Source organism: Carlito syrichta, unplaced genomic scaffold (genome assembly GCF_000164805.1).
Source record: "Carlito syrichta isolate Samal-C Ts95f unplaced genomic scaffold, Tarsius_syrichta-2.0.1 Scaffold288072, whole genome shotgun sequence".
Lineage (NCBI taxonomy): Eukaryota > Metazoa > Chordata > Mammalia > Primates > Tarsiidae > Carlito > Carlito syrichta.
Window position 1 is genome coordinate 676,305 of NW_007232168.1, and position 21,256 is coordinate 697,560.

At 34.0% G+C, this 21,256-nt stretch overlaps 1 protein-coding gene across 2 annotated transcripts in view; it reads left to right on the top strand.

The window, feature by feature from the left end:
* LOC103255374 (metabotropic glutamate receptor 5) overlaps positions 1-7,068 on the top strand; it is a 215,935-nt gene extending 208,867 nt beyond the window's left edge. For both annotated transcript variants that reach the window (XM_008053327.2, XM_008053328.2), the window contains exon 3: positions 6,815-7,068. In XM_008053327.2, the coding sequence (XP_008051518.1) occupies positions 6,815-7,068 (254 nt within the window). The remainder of the gene's footprint in view (positions 1-6,814) is intronic.
* Positions 7,069-21,256: the final 14,188 nt, after the last annotated feature.

Here is a 21,256-nt window from a genome sequence, read left to right on the forward strand (position 1 = left end):
GTATAGAATATATATTTTAAGTTGAACATAATTATACACACACACACACACACAGGGTAACATATATAGTATAAAATATATATATTAACTTGCACCTAATTCAGTATAATGCTAAACATCTTAACTCATTATCTGAGTCTGAGAAATTTTAGAATTACTATGACAAAACATATTATTTGAATTGGGTTATGTCTTCTAAAAATAAATGTTGGCATTATGATTTGTATTTTTAAGCAAGTTTTCAACATCAAATAAATCATGAGAATGAGAAGCCTTGTCATAAAGTTGAAGGAAGCCTTGTCATAAAGGCTCCCTGTATAGGAGCTTGTGTGATAACATCACCTCTGTCATCTCGTTAGAAAAAACTTTTCTAACAATTATAATTGACAGAAATTATGCCTCTTAGTATTATAAAATAGATCAATAGGCTAAGATATGTACATGCTTAAAGTTTACCATATTGATAGTATTGTACTCATACATACCAGCTAATTAATACATTTATATTGAATGAATAACTAGTGTATAAAGTAATACTGTCTCAATGGGGGGGGTCTTTAGAAAGCATGGTGGAATAGGCCATGATTAGTCCCACAAGCATTCACTTGATGGCAACAAGTAGAAGATGTGGTCTTCATCCTAAAAGGGTAGTCTGGGGAACTGAAGTGAGCCAGAAAAAATAGGTAAAATTTCAACATAGAAGAAATGGAGAAAAGTTATACCAGGTGTAAAGAACAGCATTAATAAAAATAAATAAGTAAAACTAGGTGGGGCATCTAAGTTACATATGAAATAAAATAGTAAAAAATAAGACTCTAAAAATAGTGGTTGGTAGGGTTTGGAAAATGAAAGACAGCAAGATGACAGAGGTGATGTTACCACGCAAGCTCCTATACAAGGAATAATGAGGGTCTGATTATGGTGGGGGAAATAAGAGTACAATGAAAAAAAAGGAAAAAAATAAGAGAAAAGAAATATATTTTTAAATGTAGTTCTAGTCATTTAATTTTGATTCCTATGATATTTTCCATGACATACAAAAGACTTACACATTGGAACTTTTTCTTTAATGAATATTTTTCCAGAACCACAAAATGTCTCAATAAATATATTACATCGATGTTGCTATACTTCATTAGCTTTATCTTAAAGTAGCCACTGCAGTGCACCGGTTGATAGTATTGAGTTAGTACTATCTGAAATGTCTTTCATCTACGGTTATAAATTACATACCAAAGCATTGTTCAGTGACTTTTAACATACAAATCAGATACACAGACTCTTAGGTTAGAAAAGTTGTTCTTTAACAAGTCCTGTTTTCATTGTGTGCTTTATAGACCCAATGCAGATGAATGACACAATATAGGTCAAATAGAATTAGTGCAATCAACTTGCTCTAAACAGTATTTTAGGTTTATCATTAGTACTATTCTTTTGCCCTTCTTTAAAATTATGAACTCCACAGCCACTTGGATGGACTTAGGTCTGTAATACTGAGGGATCTATCACGGAAACAAAGAATTGAGTACCACACGTTCTTACTCATAAGTGGACTTTGAAAAAAATATAATACTATAAGAAAGAGACTGGCAGTAGTGGGAAACTGCTGGAGGGCGGGGGGGGGCGGGATTGGCAGTAGTGGGAAACTGTCAGAGGAGCGGGGAAACACCTCATCAACAAGGGGACCTGCATAATGAACACTTGTATACCTCACCCTGAATTGTATCCCATATCTTTAAAATAGAAAAATCTAAAAAATAAAAATAAAAAACTATTCTTATCTGAGGGAAAACTGAAGTCCTCAGGGAAAAAATATTCTGATACGTTATTATGCAACTCTCTTCCAGTTCTAACCCTCTTTCGGCTCATGAGAGTGACATTTCCTAGGCACAATGTTACAATTCTGATTGCAGGTCACATAGTCAATTGGACAATTATTTTCATCTGAAAACTACTCAGCAGGCATTGATTAATTAATTTGATTAATGTATTTGTTCATTCATTCATTTATTCTTTTGTTCAATATGTGTTCATTATCTAACAGTTCCTACTGAGGCATTAGTAATACAAATGTAAATAATATTCCTATCCTGTTGTTGCAAAAGGTAGCATTCCTTCTTTTTTAAGACTGAGTAGTATTCCATTGTATGTATAAACCACATTTTCTTTGTCCATTTATCCATTGATGGATACTTAGGTTGAATCTATAATTTGGCTATTATAAATAATTCTGCCATAAATATAAGACAGCAGATAAAATCCTGTGGAAATATACCCAGAAGTAGGATTGCTGGATCATTTTGTAATGCTATTTTTAGGTTTTTGAGGAATATCCATCAGCTTTTCATAATGGTTGTACTAATTTACATTCCCACCAACAGTGTACAAAGGTTCCCTAAAACAATTGCATTCAGAAGCAAAAAGTAGAATGGCTGTTACCAGAAGGGAAATGAGGAAATGGTCAAATGTACAAAGTTTCAGTCAGGCGGAGGAATAAATGGTTTTAGATTTATTGCACAGCGTGATGACGATAGTTAATAATAATGTATATTTCAAAATTATCGAGGATAAGTTTCAAATATTCTCACCACAAAAAATGGTATTTGATGTAATGAACATATTAATTAGCTTGATTGAATCAGTCCACATTTTTATATACATATGATATCACTTAGTATTCTATAAACATATATAATTATAATTTGTCACTAATAATAATGATTTTTGATTCCTAAAAATATACACAGAGAGCAGTAAAGACAAATTCCTAATGTAGGACTAGAGAGAAGTAAAGATGCATTTAAAATTATTTAAGTCTACTCTCCCTTTTCAACCAATTTTTTTCATCAAATTTATACTTTTGTATTTTTTAAAATCAAATAGTGCAGAAGAGTTTACAGTAAAAGAGTGTTGAAACTTTTTATATTTTCACCTCCATATCTCTAAGTAATATGAATATATACCTACTTTTTAAAAAATGCCTGCTTTTTAATGACTATAGACATTATCTCTTACCAAAATATTCTTAATATATTTATATCACTAGATTACCTACCTTCCTGCTTTTTTAGCTTCAGATAATTCCCCAAATCACATACCTTTTATTTTCTATATATCTTGATTCCAAATTGTGAGGAGGATTTTCATGCCCTTCCCCTTCCCATCAGCTCTCCTTGCTTCCACCTCTCAGCCTCTGTCATCTTTCTCTTTATTGTAATTGTAAAGATTTATAACAGATATAGTCTATTGCACAATGAGTTCTTCACTTTGTCTATAGGTGGTTTCTTAAAGCTGAAAATTAGTGATTGGCATTGCATCATCATAACTGTGAAGAGTATGAGCTAAGAGTTAAGTCATTGGGCTATGGTTATGTTTTCTTCTCATAATTCCAAGCTATCTACCTTCTGCTACCTGAAGAAGAATGTTCTATGAATTCCCTCTCACTTCTCCCAGTCACTTAAACTGAAGACACATGTTAGTTTTATATTTCACATCATAGCTTGCTTTCTCAATGACTTGATTTCTTACTGAAGAAGAAATACTTGTTTCCTCAGATCTATCCTCATTCTACTTATTACTTGAAATCTTCTCATTCTTATTCTTCAAGAAGCCTGTGTACATTTTGTATGTAGCTTTCTCATATTTTAAAATGCGTAATTTCAGAATATAGTATTTCTGTCAATTACTAAAAATCATAATTCAGTCTTTTCCATTTCATTGAAATATATATTCTCATTTGTAATTCTCATCTTACAATGAATTTTTGTATATCAAAATTATTCTTCTGTAAAATTTTTATTCATACATGTGTTAAAACTGTCTCCTATTTTAATTTTTAATAATAGACTTTATCTTTAGAGCAGTTTTAGGTTCACTGCTAAGTTGAGTAGAAATTTTTTCTGTATTTCCTGCCATTTTTAATATTAAAGAGTACTGCTTGGGATTTCCTCTGAGAAAGATCATGTTTCTTTCTTATGATTTAAGCTTATTATTTAGTCTAATATTCAGTGGTAATTCATTTGTTCCACTATTTGTTTTGGATGCTCCAGAAGAGAGTAGCTGTCTAGAATATTCTTTATAATTTTAGTAAATATAATTAATTGGGTTCAGGCAATCTAACAGATATTTTACATATGTTAAATATAATTTTAAAATATTGGCCAGGTGTAGTGGCTCATGCCTATAATCTCAGCATTTTGGGAGGTTGAGGTGGGATGATTGCTTGAGCTCAGGAGTTCAAGACCAGCCTGTATAGCATAGACCCCATCTCTGTAAAAATAGATAAATAATTAATTTAAAATATATTTAAATCAGTGCTACTTCGGATTTTCAGCTATTAAAGTTGAGACTAAAGAGACTATCCAAACTGAATTTGAACTCAAGTTCTCTAGTAATAAAGTTTTCTTTATTCTTTCAAACTGCTTTTACACAATATACTGCAGAAACAAAAACAATGTTCAAACAAAATTGTTAGGAACAAGCCACTGAAGAATCTGAATTTGTCAGGCACCTTTTGTTGTTTAAGTGTGAATGTATTGAGAATTTTTATTATTCCCATCACAACTATTATGCTTAATTTTAAATTATTTATACAAATGCCTCAGCATTAAATCAAAACATTAAGTCCAAGACAGTCTGTTGAAAAACAGAGTTGACTAAAATAAACCAAAGAATAATAGATTACTCAGATTCATGTAAACCTAATAGTAATTTAAGCTCCTTGTTACAATTTTCAGAAAGTGCCCTTTAAACTTTGCTAATTGCAAAATAACTAGATTGCCCACCTGCCATCATCACAGAGGCTTCTTGTTGATATTAATTCTATATAAGAAGGAAAAAGATGTAGTAGCCTACCAGCATTTTTGGCTGGGACTCAGGTTGGTTTGCTTTCTTTGCCCTCTGCAGTTTGTCCATGGAGATAAAACTTCCAAAAATCCACAAACAAAGTTTGAGAATCTCATTTGCAGCAAGCCACCTATGGTTGCTATATAAAAATTTTATATAGTATTATCTTTCATATATAATTTCAGTATATTATATAGTAATAATCATAAGAATTTACAATTCCCAAGACTATTGAGGCACACAAAGGGCCAAGAATAAAAAAGAATGTTCAAACTAAGACTCTGCCACCTACTACTAGCTTTGTAGAACTTCAGCTGTATAAGGGGGAGATATTAACCTGTATCACAGAGTTGTAAGGAGCAGTGAGCTGATACCTATGAACTGACTTTCCAAAAATCAAACTGTTATACACATGAAGTTATTTATAAGTGATTTTTATTATAGGCTTATAGTGAAGCCTATATCATTGAATGCCTACTGCTCTTTATTCATTTGATATCTATTCCTTCTGATGGAATTTCAATTTTCAAGTCTAGTTGATTTTAGTCTAGTAGCATCCTTATATGTTCTACAGTCTAGTTATTTTTCAACAGTCTCCTGTATTCTTTAAAGCAATACTCCCATCCACCTAATCTTTTGAAAACTCAGAAAATGAGCTTTGTATGGTTTATAGTGCCTTAAGTACTCCAAAAATATCTAAAGTTGAAGCACCATGACCTTTAAATGGGAAAGAGAAATACAGATATAATTGGAATTCTAAGACTCCTAAGCCCGGGCTCGGTGGCTCAGCCTGTAATCCCATGCCTTTGGGAGGCTGAGGTGAGTGGATTGCCTGAGCCCGTGGGTTCGATACCCGCCTGGGCAGCGAGACCTCATCTCTACAATAAATCAAAAAATCAGCTGGGCGTGGTAGCACATGCCTGTAATTCTGGCTACTTGGAAGGCTGAGGCGGAAGGATCGCCAGAGCCCAGCAGGTAGAGGCTGCGGTGGCCGGGAGCGGCCACTGCACTCCAGTCTGGGCGACAGAGTGAGACTCCAACTCAAAAAAAAAAAAAAAAAAAAAAGACTCCTAAGATTCAGCCATAGACAAGTGGAGGGAGTAGAACCTACAATAGTAGGTCTGTGAATGAAGCTCCCATTTACTGCTCATGTAACTCTGGGCAAATGTGGATCGGACTACTTCCACATTCCTGTCTATGGGATGATGGTTAAAATACCAATCAATATACTACTGTGAGAGTTAAGTAAGATCACATATGTAGAGGTCCTGATATACTTTCTGGCACATATTTGATTGTCAATATTATTCCCTATTTTAAATTAATTTTAAAAGATTACCGTCATTCCCTAGCCCCAAATTTACAAAGGACTTTGAAATTATTCATCCATATCTGTGAAAAGACTGCCTCTTAATCAAAGATCAAAGTTTTTCAATTAGGACCAAACCATAAATCATCATGATCATTAAAGTAAATATAATTAATATATGTGAAATATAATACTCTATAAAATATCTATATGGAAACATCTATGCTACAAAAAGTATAGGTACTACATATATGTACCCTATGTTCAAGTATAAAAACCTCATCAGTGGGTTGAAATAATCATCAATGAAAAGTAAAAGGAAGAATAGAATGAAAAAAAAATAGCAGAAAAACATCTCCCATCATCCAACATTTAGAATATAATTTTTTTAGGTCAAAAAGGGAAGCTGATTTGCTTGCACTTTTTATATTATTTTATCTCAGTGAAAACATAAAAGATCAATGCATAATGTAGTTCAATTGTAATTTCCCCAAAGTGAGCAATTCAGTGCAAGAGCAAAAACTCAAATTCAGGTCTTCAGCTTCGAAGTCCAATGCCATCAATGGCCTTCATGTTCCCAACACTCCTGCTTCTTATTATATCCAATTAATACAATACTCTCATTTCACTACCCCTCTGCTTATCTATCTTTTCACACAGGCAACTATGGAGAAAGTGGAATGGAAGCCTTCAAAGATATGTCAGCAAAGGAAGGGATCTGCATCGCCCACTCTTACAAAATCTACAGCAATGCGGGGGAGCAGAGCTTTGATAAGCTGCTGAAGAAGCTCATGAGTCACTTGCCCAAGGCCCGGGTGGTGGCCTGCTTCTGTGAGGGCATGACGGTGCGAGGTCTGCTGATGGCTATGAGACGCCTGGGTCTAGCAGGAGAATTTCTGCTTCTGGGCAGGTGAGTGATGATGAAAAAAATTCACTTGGAGTTAATACCAGGAACTTGGCAGCATCAAAGGGTAGCTTTTGGTGTAAAAAGACAGATGCTTTGGAAGCTTAATCTGTGCAGTAGAAGTAGTGCTTAAATATCATAAAACATCATTGCCTGGAGAAAATTATGGAAAATAAATAGATATTCCATGTACTGATTAATGATAATAACAGGAGTCAACAAATGAAGATGATGAGTTCTGAAGTCCTCAAAACAATATAACAAAATGAGATGGCTTCTTAAATGCCTGAGTAATTATCTCAGGAAGTAAATATATCAAATACATAGTTACTTTTGAAATTGATTTTCATAATGACTTATATAAACTTGGTTAATAATATAGAATCACAGAACTTTAGGTTTGAAAGTGAGGATCTGATTTCAGAGCTAACTTTTTAAACAATGGGAAATTGGCTTATTATTTTATGTTGCAGAAGTGTTATTACTGTGCATGATCACTTGTGTTGGTACTAGTCAAGGTACTAAAACATTAACTTCTACACAGAGTGAGTTTAATTATCTGGACAATTCACTTGATGGGCACAACTCAGTCTATTCCCTATTGATGTTGCTGAATCAGTGTATTAGTCAAGATCTCCAGAGAAACAGAACCAAAAGTATGTACACATATAATATAAAAATATATGGGATTTGTTACAAGGAACGGGTTCATGCGATTAAAGAGTCTGAGAAGTTTCAAGATCTACAGTTGGAAAGCTAGAGACCCATTGTGTAGTCTCGATCCCTGATCAAACATCTTAAAATCATGAGCGTGGACAGTGTTAAGTTTCAGTATGAGAGCTAGTAAGTGTATGATCAAGAAGAGCCAATGTTTCAGTCCGATTAGGTTAGGATTGTTCCATTTCATGTAGTCAGGCAAAATAAGTTAACTCAGTCTTTTTTTCTATCTAGGTCTTCAGTGAATTGATTGAGGTACATCCATATGACAGCAATCTTATTCAGAAACACCCTCACATACATAGTCAAAATAATGTTTGGTAAAACATCTGAGTACCTATGGCCCAGCCCAGGAAAAGAGACACATGAAATTAACTATCTCAGTCAGTATGACAATACCAGAGTTTTGAATCAGTATGACAATACCAGAGTTTTGAATGTATGAATGAAGTTCACTCTTGAGATGGTAACACTGGGACTTATCAGTGGTTGGGTAGCTTTTTCATTCTGTAACTTTAAAAAGTGATCATGCATCACATATTTTTTTTTAACAGGCAACCAATTTAAGGAATAGCAAAATCCTTGGAAACCATTTCATCTTTCTCCATATTTCTGTCCAAAATAGAAAGTCAACTCACTTGTTATTAACTTTGTATGGCTCATTAAAGAAAGCATACTTTTTTTATTTTCTGGGGTGCTTAACAGATTTTCTGTGATCAGGCTTAGCTCCAGCTGGGATGAAGACTATAAGAGTTATGTTATGTACCTAATTGTATTCTGTCTAATATAATGGCAATAGATTGATGGGACTATTTTGGTATGAGGCCACACATCCTTCAAAAAATGATAGTGAGTTAGGTTCCTTTTTTTATTGATGTCACACATTTTGTCAAAATCATCCCTAGTTGGCAGGAGTGAAGTGCCAGTTAGTGTCATACAACCCACGAACGTGCCTACTGCCAATATTCTTATACTGTATTCCAAAAGTGCAGTGTTACCACTGGGGCAAAAGGAACAGAAAAGAGAAAAGGGGTTCTAAACAGTTCTATTTTTCTGATAGAAAGTAAAAGACTCTACAGCTAGTATTTGCTCCTATTGCTAGCATTAAAAAGACAAATCAGCATCATTTATTTTTCATTCATTTAGTTTATTTGGTAAAAATAAATGCAGATTAGTGTTTAGTATATTTGCCATTTTCTTTTTTTTTGAGTTGGAGTCTCACTCTGTCGAGACTGGAGTTCAGTGGCCACTGGAGTTCAGTGGCCACTCCCAGACTGGAGTTCAGTGGCCAGAATGGAGTTCAGTGGCCACTCCCAGCCACCGCAGCCTCGCCTGCTGGGCGCCAGCAATCCTTCCGCCTCAGCCTTCCAAGTAGCTGGAACTACCGGTGCATGCCACCACGCCCGGCTAATTTTTGATTTATTGTAGAGATGAGGTCTCGCCAAGTTGCCCAGGCGGGTCTCGAACCCGCGGGCTCAGGCAATCCACTCACCTCAGCCTCCCAAAGGCGTGGGATTACAGGCTGAGGCACCGAGCCTAGCTTTATTTGCCATTTTCTATCTGTGATTTTTATTACCAGAAACACTATAATGGTAAATCTTTTGTATAGTTAAAATTTTATTTTGTATATGCTAAATACACATTCATACTCTATATTTAATTAATTGCATAATAAATGTATAACATTTAATTAGATTTTTTTATCCCTTCATTGACTAGTTATGTAATAATTCAAAATTTACTTGAGTACCAGTTCATTTAATTTTTGAGCAGATTTGTTAGAAAGTTCCTCCTTACTCTAAATTTTTAAAATATTTGCCTATAGTTTCTACCTCTTAGCACATATTCTTTCCTTTAAAAGTAACATACTCTTTCAAATATTTGAAAACAACAGTATGGTTTTCAGTCCCCTCCAACTTTTCTTTGAAACATCTCTACGTCTTCTAACTTTCTAAGTGAGATGGCTCTGTGACTGTTAATAAAAGCATTTATCAGAACCATTCATAGGACTATTTATCAAATGCCTTATGCCAATTCCTACACTAAGTACTTTACATGCATTGTTTCATTTAATCTTTATTTTGACAATTATTGAGTGTCTACTATGTGTTAAAATATTTGGAGTAAATTGGTGAACAAAAGAACACCAATTATTGCCATTATGGAGCTTATAGATATGTTAGATAGAAGATAATAAGTTTTACGAAATAATAATCAAACAGCAACCTGAATATTGAGTACTGTTATAATCTCCATTTTAGGAACAAAACCTCTAAGACCCAATACATATTGATACTTGTTATGGAACAGAAAAGCAAAATTAGGTAGTTGTAAGAAAAAGTTTAGAAAAGTTACTTACTCTAATTTTACAAATGATGACACCGACACACCCCAAAGTTTGAAGACATGTTCAAGGGCACACAAGGGCCCAAGCACCATGACTCATAATCCAGTGCTTTTCTCTACTAATCTGTCTCCTGAGTAGAAACAGGGGAGAAGTTATTATCTGATAGCAGACTCTGGTTCTATATAGACCTTGGGTTTATTTTTTAAAAATAGGTCTTAGATAAATTTAATTTAATTTGCATTTTATATAGGCTACCTCCTAAAAATTTTTATTTAGTTCACCCTACAACTCCACTTAGTATTCTAAAGTGATATTGTTTCCATATATTTTCCCATTGCCCCTTCTCTCCCCTGACTCAAACTTGGATGAATGGTCTTAGGAACTGAAAGTCAAAGCTATAAGAAAAAGAGACTATATTATAAGATTTGCTAGAAAGTTCCACATTTGACAGCTGTAGTTACTTATAAATCTTTCTATCTGCCTTGGTTCAGCCATGTTTAATAGGTCATTCAACTAACATGTTTGGCAAGACTAAGGCAACCCTGCTACTGAGACAATCTCATCTATCAACATATCTCACCATCTGTGCTGCACATCAACAGACTGTTAGAGTGATATAGACCTAACCACTAGGTCTTCCCATTTGAGCTCTGGGTAGTCTGTTGTCCCATTGCCAATTAAAATGTACTGTTCAGTTCCCTGAAATAATCTTACTAAACATGCTGGCCCAGACAGCAGGTTGAGATCGATAATCTAAACAGTAATGGCATTTCTAAATGAGCTTATTTTTCTAGAATGAATACACTGTCTTGGAAAAGAATTATTTAAAATATATTATTCACAAGACATAAACTTGAATACAACTTAGACAAGAATGGGTTTGTTTTTTTTTAGCAAATTAACTAATTAAAGATAGCTTTATTTTGTCTGTGATTACTTTTAACTGTATACTTTGAGAATCTCTAAGCTTTAATAAAATTATTATTGTTAGACCATAAAAGGAAATGTAACTTAACTTCCAGTGTATTTTGGAATTATAAGTAGCATTTCTTAGTAGGATGTCAGTCTACATCAAAACGTTTTTTTCAAAATAGTAATGATAAGAGCTTGCTCTAATAAATATATTTGCCAATGAAATTGCAAACACATTTTTTTGAGTAAAATTATAATAGTGACTGTTACCAAAAAGTATATATTATTCTTTATTCTTGCATATGACTAGAATATCTATTACAAATAAAGTCATTTGCAAACAAATATACAGACATTCTTTGGTAATAATGTTTGTTGGGTTCTAGATGACTGCAATAAATACATATTACAATAAAGCAAGTCACACCAATTTTGGGGTTTCCCAGTGAATGTAAAAGTGATCTTTGCCCTATACTGTATCCCAATAAGTGTATAATAGCATTATGTGTTAACAATGTACATACCTTAATTCAAAATACTTCATTGCTAAAAATGCTAATGATTATTTCAGCCCTCTTAAAGAGTAATGATTTTGGTTGCAGGTGGAGGTTGTTGCCTCAGTGTTGCTGCTTAATGATCAGAGTCATGGTTGCTGAAGGTTGGGGTAGCGGTGGCAATTTCTCAAGAAAAACGTCAATGAAGTTAGCCACATCAATTGACTCTTCCTTTCATGAAAACTTTCCCTGTAGTATGTGATGTTTGATATCACCTACAGTAGAACCACTTTCAAAATTGTAGTCAGTCCTCTCAAAGTCTTCTGTTGCCTTATCAGCTAAGTTTAGGTTCTATTCTAAATCCTTTGCTGTCATTTCATCAATGTTCACAACATTTTCATGAAGAATATATTCCATCTTAAGGAACCACTCTTTTTGCTCATCTTTCAGAAGCAACTTCTCATCCATTCAAGACTTATCATGAGATTGCAGGAATTCATTCACATTTTCAGGCCTTACCTCTAATGATAGTTCTTTTGCTACTTTACCATACCTGTAGTGACTTCTTCCACTGAAGTCTTAAACTCCTCAAATTCATTCGTGGAGGTTGAAATCAACTTCTTCCAAATTCCTGTTACTGTTTATATTTTTTACCACCTCCAATGAATCACAGATGGTACCTAGAGTACTTAATCATTTCCAGAAAGTTTTCCATTTATTTTTCTGAGATCCATCAAAGGGATCACTATCTATGGCAGCCATAGCCTAATGAAATATATTTCTGAAATAATGAGACTTGAAAGTCAAAATTACTTCTTGATTTATAGATAGTGGAACGTATACTGTGTTAGCAGGCATGAAAACAACATTCATTTCCTTGGATACTGCAAACAGAGATCTTGGTTGACTAAACACATCATGAATGAACAGTAACATTTTAAAAAGAATCTTTTTTTCTGAGCAGTAGGTCTCAATGGTCGGCTTAAAATATTTGGTAAGCCATGCTGTCATCAATTAGGCATCATACATGTTTTGTTATTTAATTTTAACAGCACAGGCAGAGATTTAGCATAATTCTTAATGGTCCCAGGCTTTTTAGAATGATAAAGGATCACTGGCTTCAACTTAAATTCTTCAACTCCATTAGCCCCTAACAGAGAAGCTTCATGCCAGGTTTGGACTTATCCTTCCTAACTATGAAAGTCTTAGATGGCATCTTTTTCCAATAGAAGGCTGTTTCATCTACATTGAAAACATGTTGTTTAGTGTAGCAACCTTCATCAATTTTCTAGCTAGATCTTCTGGATAACTTGCTGTAGCTTCTCCCATCGATCAGCTCTTGCTGCTTCACTTTGCATTTTTATATTGTGGAGAGGGCTTCTTTCCTTACAACTTGTTAATTATTCTATGCTGGCATTATACTTCTTCAGCAGATTCCTCACATCACTCAGCCTTCATAGGATTAAAGAGACTTTGAGTCTTGCTCTGAACTAGACTTTGATTTAAGGGGACATCGTAGCTGGTGTGGTCTTCCACTCAAACCACAAAAACTTTCTCCATATCTGCAATAAGGTTGTTTCTCTTTCTTATTATTCCTGCATTCAATGGAGTAGCACTTTAATTTCCTTCAAGATTTTTTCCTTTGCATTTACAACTTGACTCACTATTGCAAGGGGTCTAGCTTTTGGTCTGTCTTTGTTTTTATCATGCCTTCTCCACTAAGCATAATCATCTCATTCTTTGTATTTAAAGTGAGAAGCATGCAACTTTTTCACTTGAACACTTAGAAGCTACTGCAGGGTTATCAGTTGGCCTAATTTCAATATTGTGTCTCTAGTGCTAGGGAGGCCTGAAGATAGGAAAAGAGAGAAGATCAGCCTAGTAGGGCAATCATAATACACAGCATTTATTGCTGTCTTACGTGGACATGATTCATGGTACCCTAAAACAATAATTGTAAAATATCCCCAATAAATGAAATGATAATTGTCTAAGTTGATGGAGATATTTATTTTCCTCAGTTGATCATTATACATGATTATTATAAACATTTACCAAAATATAACACAGTACATCATAAATGTGTACAATTATTATCATTGTGCCAATTAAAATAATAACAAAATCAAAAAAGTTCACTAATCATAGATCACCATAACAAATATAATAATAACAAAAAGTTTGAAATATTGTGAGAATTACCGAAATGTGACACAGAGACATAAAGTGAGCACATACTGTTGGATAAATGGCAGCGGTAGATTTACTGTATACAGGGTGACCATATACTTTCAATTTGTATAAAACACATCTGCCAAATGTAGTGAAGTGCAATAAAACAAGGCATGTTTGTACTTATCTTCCACTGGGCTGTTCAGTGTCATTAAATTGTAGTGTGGAATTAAAATTATTTTATTTTTTAAATTTATTTTTCACTTTTAATTTAAACTTAAAACATTTTTCATTCTGAGTGTACAAGAGCATGTTTGTTCCATGAGCACATTGTATACAGGCGGGAATCGAACTTTTCCCAGATAATGAACACTGTACCTGATAGGTAGCTCCTAAACCATTCCTCTTCTCTTCCCCCCTTTGATGTTCCCATTATCTATTATTTCTAGTTTTTATCTCCCACATAAGCAAGAATATACAGTGCTTTCTTTTCAGTTTCTGAGTTAGTTCTCTTTGAATAAAGACCTGCAGTTCCCTTCATGTTGCTGCAAAAGAAATATCCTTGGTTATTTTTTATAGCTGTGTAGTATTCCATGGTGTATGTATGCCACATTTTCTTTATGTAGTCAGCAACTGATGGACATTTAGGTTGGTTCTATGTCTTTGCTACTGTGAATCGTGCCGTGCTAAACTTATGAGTGTGTCTTTTTGGTAGGACAATTTGTGCTCCTTTGGGTATATACCCAGCCGTGGGATTGCTGGGTTGAATCATGGGATAATTGCATTCCCGTATTTACCAAAGATAAATAGGTTGGGAGGTGTGTGGTAGAAAAAGTGCCCAAGATACGATAGGAGAGAGAGTGCAAGAGGAAGCAAGAAATAAAGAGAAAGATTCATTTATTGCTTTGAAAAATATTGGATCTGTCAAGTTTGAGACACCTTTGAATTGGTGATAATATCTCAATTTTATAGTAGACAATAATGAGACTCAAGAAGGTTAAAGGACTTAACAAAGTCACATACCACACTCATCCATTTTAAGCAATACAAAGTGACAAAGAGCACAGTTTTTAGCTACATAAATATTTCAACATGTGTGATACGCTTGGTTTAATGTTGCTGTATCTTTGTTTTGCTGTCTTGGGTTATACTTTGAAAATTAACAAACCTCGTAAAAGTCCTTATAAGTTATTAAGATGTTTGTGATGAATTTGTACTGCAAATTAATTACAAATTCATAAATGAAATCAATCAAACTATATTCTACTTTGAGCGAAGTTTGTTTTCTGCTTATCTAAATTTGAACTGAGAAGAATGGACCAACTGCATAATGTTCAGGCTATAAAGAGCCCCTTGTATAGAGATATCTGCCTCAGGCCATGTGCAAAGCTCTCTGAACCATACCAGTTGGGCATAGAGAGAAAAGGGAGCATGAAGTAAAGGAAGTTTGAAGAGGAACCTAGGAGATACCACTTTGGGAACTGCATTTTGATCTTTATTCTTCTATTGGTGAAGGCTTTTGGGGGGTTTGAAAATATGATACATATGACTTTCCAAAAGATAACCCTGGAATATTGGATTATGGATCAGAAAAGGAAAGATGGGCCAGGCGTGGTGCTTAAACCTATAATTCCAGAACTTTGGGAAGCAGAGATGGGAGAATTGCTTGATCCCAGGAGTTCAACACCAGACTAGCCTAGGCAACATAGCAAGACCTCCTCTCCACACACACACAAAAAAAGTTAGCCAGGTGCTTGTAGTTCCAGCTACTCAAGAAGCTGAGGCAGTATGATCACCTGAGCCCAGTGAGTCGAGTCATGTTCATGCCACTGTACTCCATCTGACAGAGTGAGACTCCAATTAAAAAAAAAAAAAGACAAAACAGACACAAAAGAATCAGTGTCCTTCATATAGATGACATTATTATAGAATAAGGCAATGTGGATGGTTAAAAAGTTGGCAAATTAAGAGCTACTTACCGATTAAAGCTCTATAGGAGTTGTCGATATTTGGAATGTTGTGAAAGAATGCAGGAAAGATGTAAAGGATGACTCCTGGATTTTTATATTGTGTAACAGCCTGATTGATGGTGCCTTTACTGAGATCACTGGAAAAAATCAGGCACAAAGTACAAAGAAGATCATGAGTTCAGTTTTGGATAAGTTGACTTCAGGTGCACTTCAGAGATAAAAATAGTCAAGTAGGCAGGATGATATGCAAGTCTGGAGTTCAAAAAGGAAAAAAAAGACATATAGGCTGTAAGTAGAACAGAATGAATCATCAGAATAATCTGTTTATTAACCAAAGACCTTGTAGTTTAGAATTAATGAGAATAATTCTGACAAGTTGATTTCGAGAGACCTCAACATTTAATTTAAAAAAATAGGAACTCTAAAAAGGAGATAGGGAAAATATCCAGAAATGAAGGAGGAAATCCAAGAGAATTTGTGTCATCCAAGCCAATGGAAGAGAGTATTTAACAGAGAGGTCACCAGTGGAAAATGATTTCAGGAAACCAAGTGAAAATAATACTGAAAGGGCCTTCTGGATTTAGAGGTGGAGATAATTGGTGATTTAGCAAGGTGTGGCTGTATGAAGGAATAAAAGCAGATTGATAATGAATTGGCCACAAAGTGAGTAGGAGAGAAAAAAATGAACCCATGGTATATAAGCCAGTTTCTGGAAATTTGAACAAGTAAGGGATAGAGAATAATACAAATGCAATAGAACCTTGGACAAAATAGGTTTGCACTATGCAGTTCCACTTATGTACAAATTCTTTCAATAAATATATTTTTTTAATTGTTGGAGATTTGCGACAATATAAAAAATGTTTAGACAAATCACTTAGCCTAGAAATATTTTAAAAATTAAGAAACAGTTATCCATGAATGCATATACTAGATGTTGATGCAAGCATTTTTATCACTTATTGTAATAAAATATAAACAAATCTACTATAAAAATGTAAAATTTATCAAAATTTATGCACACAAACACAGACCATACACAGTACAATTTGTAGTTGAGAAAAATGTAATAAATGTAAAAATGTAATATTAAATCATAACTACATCAAATTAACTAGTACATAGTGTACTACTTGATAATTTTGCAGCCACCTTCTGTTGCTATTGCAGTGAGCTCAAGTCTTGTGAGTATCTACTTAAAAAGCTGTGTGAGGTTCATCTCTCCAGTGAGTTACGCATTGCAGCAATAAGTAATCGCGTATGGTTCTTGAGCACTTTTAATTGTGTTTAGGGCAATATCATAAGCCTTGACTAACATCATGGGATTTATGCTGGAAGTGCTCCCTTAAAGTAGAGAAAAATAATGACATTAAAGAGAAAGTTGAATTGTTTAATATGTACTCTATATTAAGATCTGCAGCTGCAGCAGTTGCCAGCCAACTACTAATCATTTATTCAATCATTTATTCAAGATAAATGATTCCAAGATAAAGATCATTTTAAAACAAGAAAAGGAAATGTATAAAGTCATTACTGTAGCTACACCACCAGGGGTGAAGTCTTGCTGTTTTTGCGAAATACTTTTTATACTTCATACTGAAAATGAAGATTTTATGGTATGCAAGATTGCTATAAAAACTATAGACTCTAATATGACTCAAGAAAAAGCAAAACCATTCTCTAAAACTTAAGTGAAAGGAAGGTGAAGGATCTAAAGGTGAAGAAATTAATGCCAGCAAAGGATAGTTTGATAATTTTAAAAAGAGGTTTGACTTAAATAGTTGTAAAGATAATGGGAGAAGTAGCTTCTGCTAACAAAGAGGCAGCAGATGAGTTCCCAGACACCATTAAGAAAGGATATCTGCCTCAATAGGTTTTGAGAAAGGATATCCGACTCAATAGGTTTTAATGAGGTAAAAGGGACTCTATTCTGAAAAAAAATTGCCACAGAGAACATTTACTAGTAAGGAAGAGAAGTGAGCACCAAGATTTAATGCAAGAAGAGGTAGGCTAACTACTGTTTTGTGAAAGTGAAGTTGGGTTTATGATCAGGACCTCCCTTATTAATAAAACTGCAAATCCCTGAGCTTTGAAGGACAAATATAAATACTAGCTTTCAATCTCTTTCAATTCAAGAAGGTTTAGATGACAAAAACTCTTTTTCTGGATTAGTTCTATTGATGCTCTGCCTCTGAAGTGAGGAAGGACTTTGCCAGTAAATAACTGACTTTTGAAGCTCTTTTGAGATTTGACAATGTCAATGACCACCCAGAAGCCCATAGGTTAAGCACTAAAGGGGTCTATTTGCCCCTAAAAGTAACATCTGTAATTCAACCTCTAGATCAGGGAGTAATAAAAATTTTTAAGGCTCATTATACACAGTACTCTAGGAAAAGGGTGGTCAACACTATGGAAGAAAACCCAGACAGAAAGAATATCATGAAAATCTGAAGGATTGCACCTTTGAAGATGCCATCATTGCTATGACAACAAGCTGCAAAAGTCATCAAGTCTAAAACAATAAATTCCTGCTGAAGAAAACTGTGTCTATATTTTGTGTATGACTTCACAGAATTTGCAGCAGTCAATAATAAAAGATATTTTGAACATGACAAAAATGTGTGAGGGGTGGAGAGTGTTGAAGGGATCTTAGAGAAAGTCAAGAGTTAATAGACACCACTTCAGAAGAATTAACAGAGGAGAATTTGATAGAAGTACGTGCTTCTGAACCAGTGCTAGACAATGAGGAAGAAGACACAGAAGAAGCGGTGCCAGAAAACAAATTGACACTTCCTATTTTGCAGAAGGGTTTCAGTTTTCAGGACTGATTTTGAGGGTTTTATTTATGACATTGGCTTTTCTTGAATATGAGCACTGAAGCTAAAGCAAGCAGTGGAAAGATTGGCACTATATAGAAACATTTTTAGATAAAACAAAAATGTTAAATAAAGTTTATAATATATTTTTGTATAATTATACCAACTGGCCTGCTTCTCCTGCTTTACCTTCCACCTCTTCTACCTCTGCCACCCTGCCACCTCTGGGACAAGGAGACCAACAGACCCCTCTTCTCCTCAGCTACTCAACATGAAGAGGAAAAGAATGAAGACCTTTATGATTACTCACTTCCAATTTATAAGGGATAAACGTATTTTATGATTTTCTTAATAACCTTTTCTTTTCTCTAGCATACTTTATTATAAGGAAAGAGTTTACATATATTTCTATATCTTACTTTACCAAGACTTATTTAATTATTTGCTATTTGAGAATAATCTATAAGATAAAATGGTATCATGATATTTTAATTTGTAATTTTTAAATTATGAATCAGATTTTACATCTTTTTATATGCTAGTAAGTGATATACTGTATATCTCTATTGCCTGAAAGCTACCTACTTATGCACTTAGTCCATTTTTTCTGCTCATTTTTCCTTATTGATTTATAAAAGATCATTATAAATTAAGGAATATTTCATTGACAGATGTTGAAAATGTTTTTAGTCTTGTAATTTAATATTGATTTTGTTTATGATGTTTTAGACAGTGCCAACCTTTATACTTTAAAAATATTTTCTTTTTTTATGACATATGGGATTGGCATATTGCATACAAAGGCCAGTCATATAGATTTCTTTGTTTAATTAGTTGTTTACATTTGAAACCCAGGTAGAATAGGGAATTTAGTTAGTTAAGAAGGGGCAATTAATAGTATAACATTTGTAAAAATGTGGAAATGGGTAGAACTTAAAGCCAAGTGGAGGAAATAAGCTGAGAGGTTCATTCCCAAGATTGGAACATAAATTTTAAAAATATGTTAAGGCAGTACAATTAAAAGCTTAAAAATAGAAAAATTACTTGATGGCCTTTTTTAAAAAATAAATTTGGAGGAAAGTGAAGAAGAGAATATGTGTGTGGGGGGGGGTGTGTGTTGAGGTGGTGGCTGTTGGTCAAGAAGTTTTAAGGGGAGATTGGAGAATCAGCGAAATTATACTGATAATAAGTGGTTTCATATATTATATTTTTAAAAACATTTCCGTGTTGTAAACAATAGGGAGAGGAAGATGTGGTTATACTATAATGAAAAATGTTCTTAGAATAACAGCAAATTTATTCATTCTGTCACATGAACTATTGCAATGAATCCTCACTGTCAGGGTTTTAAAGGTTGATTAAACAACAGCTCTTTTTTCAAATTGAAAACCAGCAAAAAGGAGTCATGGAGTTAATGTATATTAGCTAACTGAATATCAGGTCTTTGATCTATAACCAAATAGACTTCTCAACATTGTCCCTCAACCCCAGAGTCACAGGCAGAGCTGGACAATCATAGGACTTTTCTGCTTTAGTAGATGGCTTTCAGATGACAACCGAAAAACTCTTAGGTTGAGAGAACAGACGGCTCCATTAAAAAAAGAAAGAACAGACTGAGTCACTTATGCTCAACTCCTCCAATCTTATCAGACAGTTTATTCACTCTCCTCAGGAGATGACAGAAAGGAAGGAGGCAGTGGAGAGAAAAGAAGGTGGGGAGAAGCTGTGTCTTTTCCTTCTAGACTTTTCCTCCTGGAGAGTGAAAATCCCTCTCAAACAACCCTGTGGAGATATGAAGGATGAGATGTATCTTTCATCTTTCTCAGTCCTTTGTGAAGTGAATATTATTAACTTGGCTTTATAAATGAAGAATCTGAGACTCAAAGACATTACTTATCTCATAGAAGACAACTCAGCTTACTAGATGTGCAGCTGAAGTTTAAACAATACCTGTTGCCTTGGGTGCCCTATAGGTCTGACAACGGAAAATGTGCAAAAGAACAGGGGATCTTTATGTTATTGGACGGAATCTTATTTCTATATGAGGAATAAAAACGGCCTATAACTTTGAAGACCTCTTCTAAAACTTATGCTTTCAAGACATCTACATCTCAAAGGTTCTGGTGGCTTTCAGACTGATTACACTTCTAAAATTTGTTTAGACAAATTTTAAAAAATAATTGGATGGTAATAGCTATGAGGTGGTGTGAGACAATTAATTTTTTCTAGATAACACAGGCAATAAATGACAATGAGAACATTGGAAGGTAAATGGTATCCTTGACCACTCTGGTAAATTATCTCTGAATTTTTGGTCATTGTCAATTTCAGTAATATTTGATTCTTATGTTATAAAATATTAATATGTTTTCTCTGTTATTAATGTATTTACTACATTAATGTCTATTTCTCTATTATTTTACCTCTATTGTCTATTAAGATAGATAAGTTTTAACAAAGAAAATAGTGATTAAAGGTAATTCTAACAAAAGTTTGCTCCTTTTAAAAAAAATTAATGAAACCTAGAACAATTCAACTTCTGTAAACAAGAAAATTCAGCAATTAATAAACTATTCAAATTGCACTATTTTTTCCAGGAAAACACTTAGATAAAATTTTAGTTTTTACTAAATTGAAAAGTTTGAGGCTGCTTTGTAAGTGTTTAAGCAAACATCTGTGGAGAAACAAAAGTAAACAATATTATTCTGTGGTAAAAGCAGGTGAAAAGCATGTGCTCTTTTGTTGTTTTCTAGAAGACTGATATGATTTG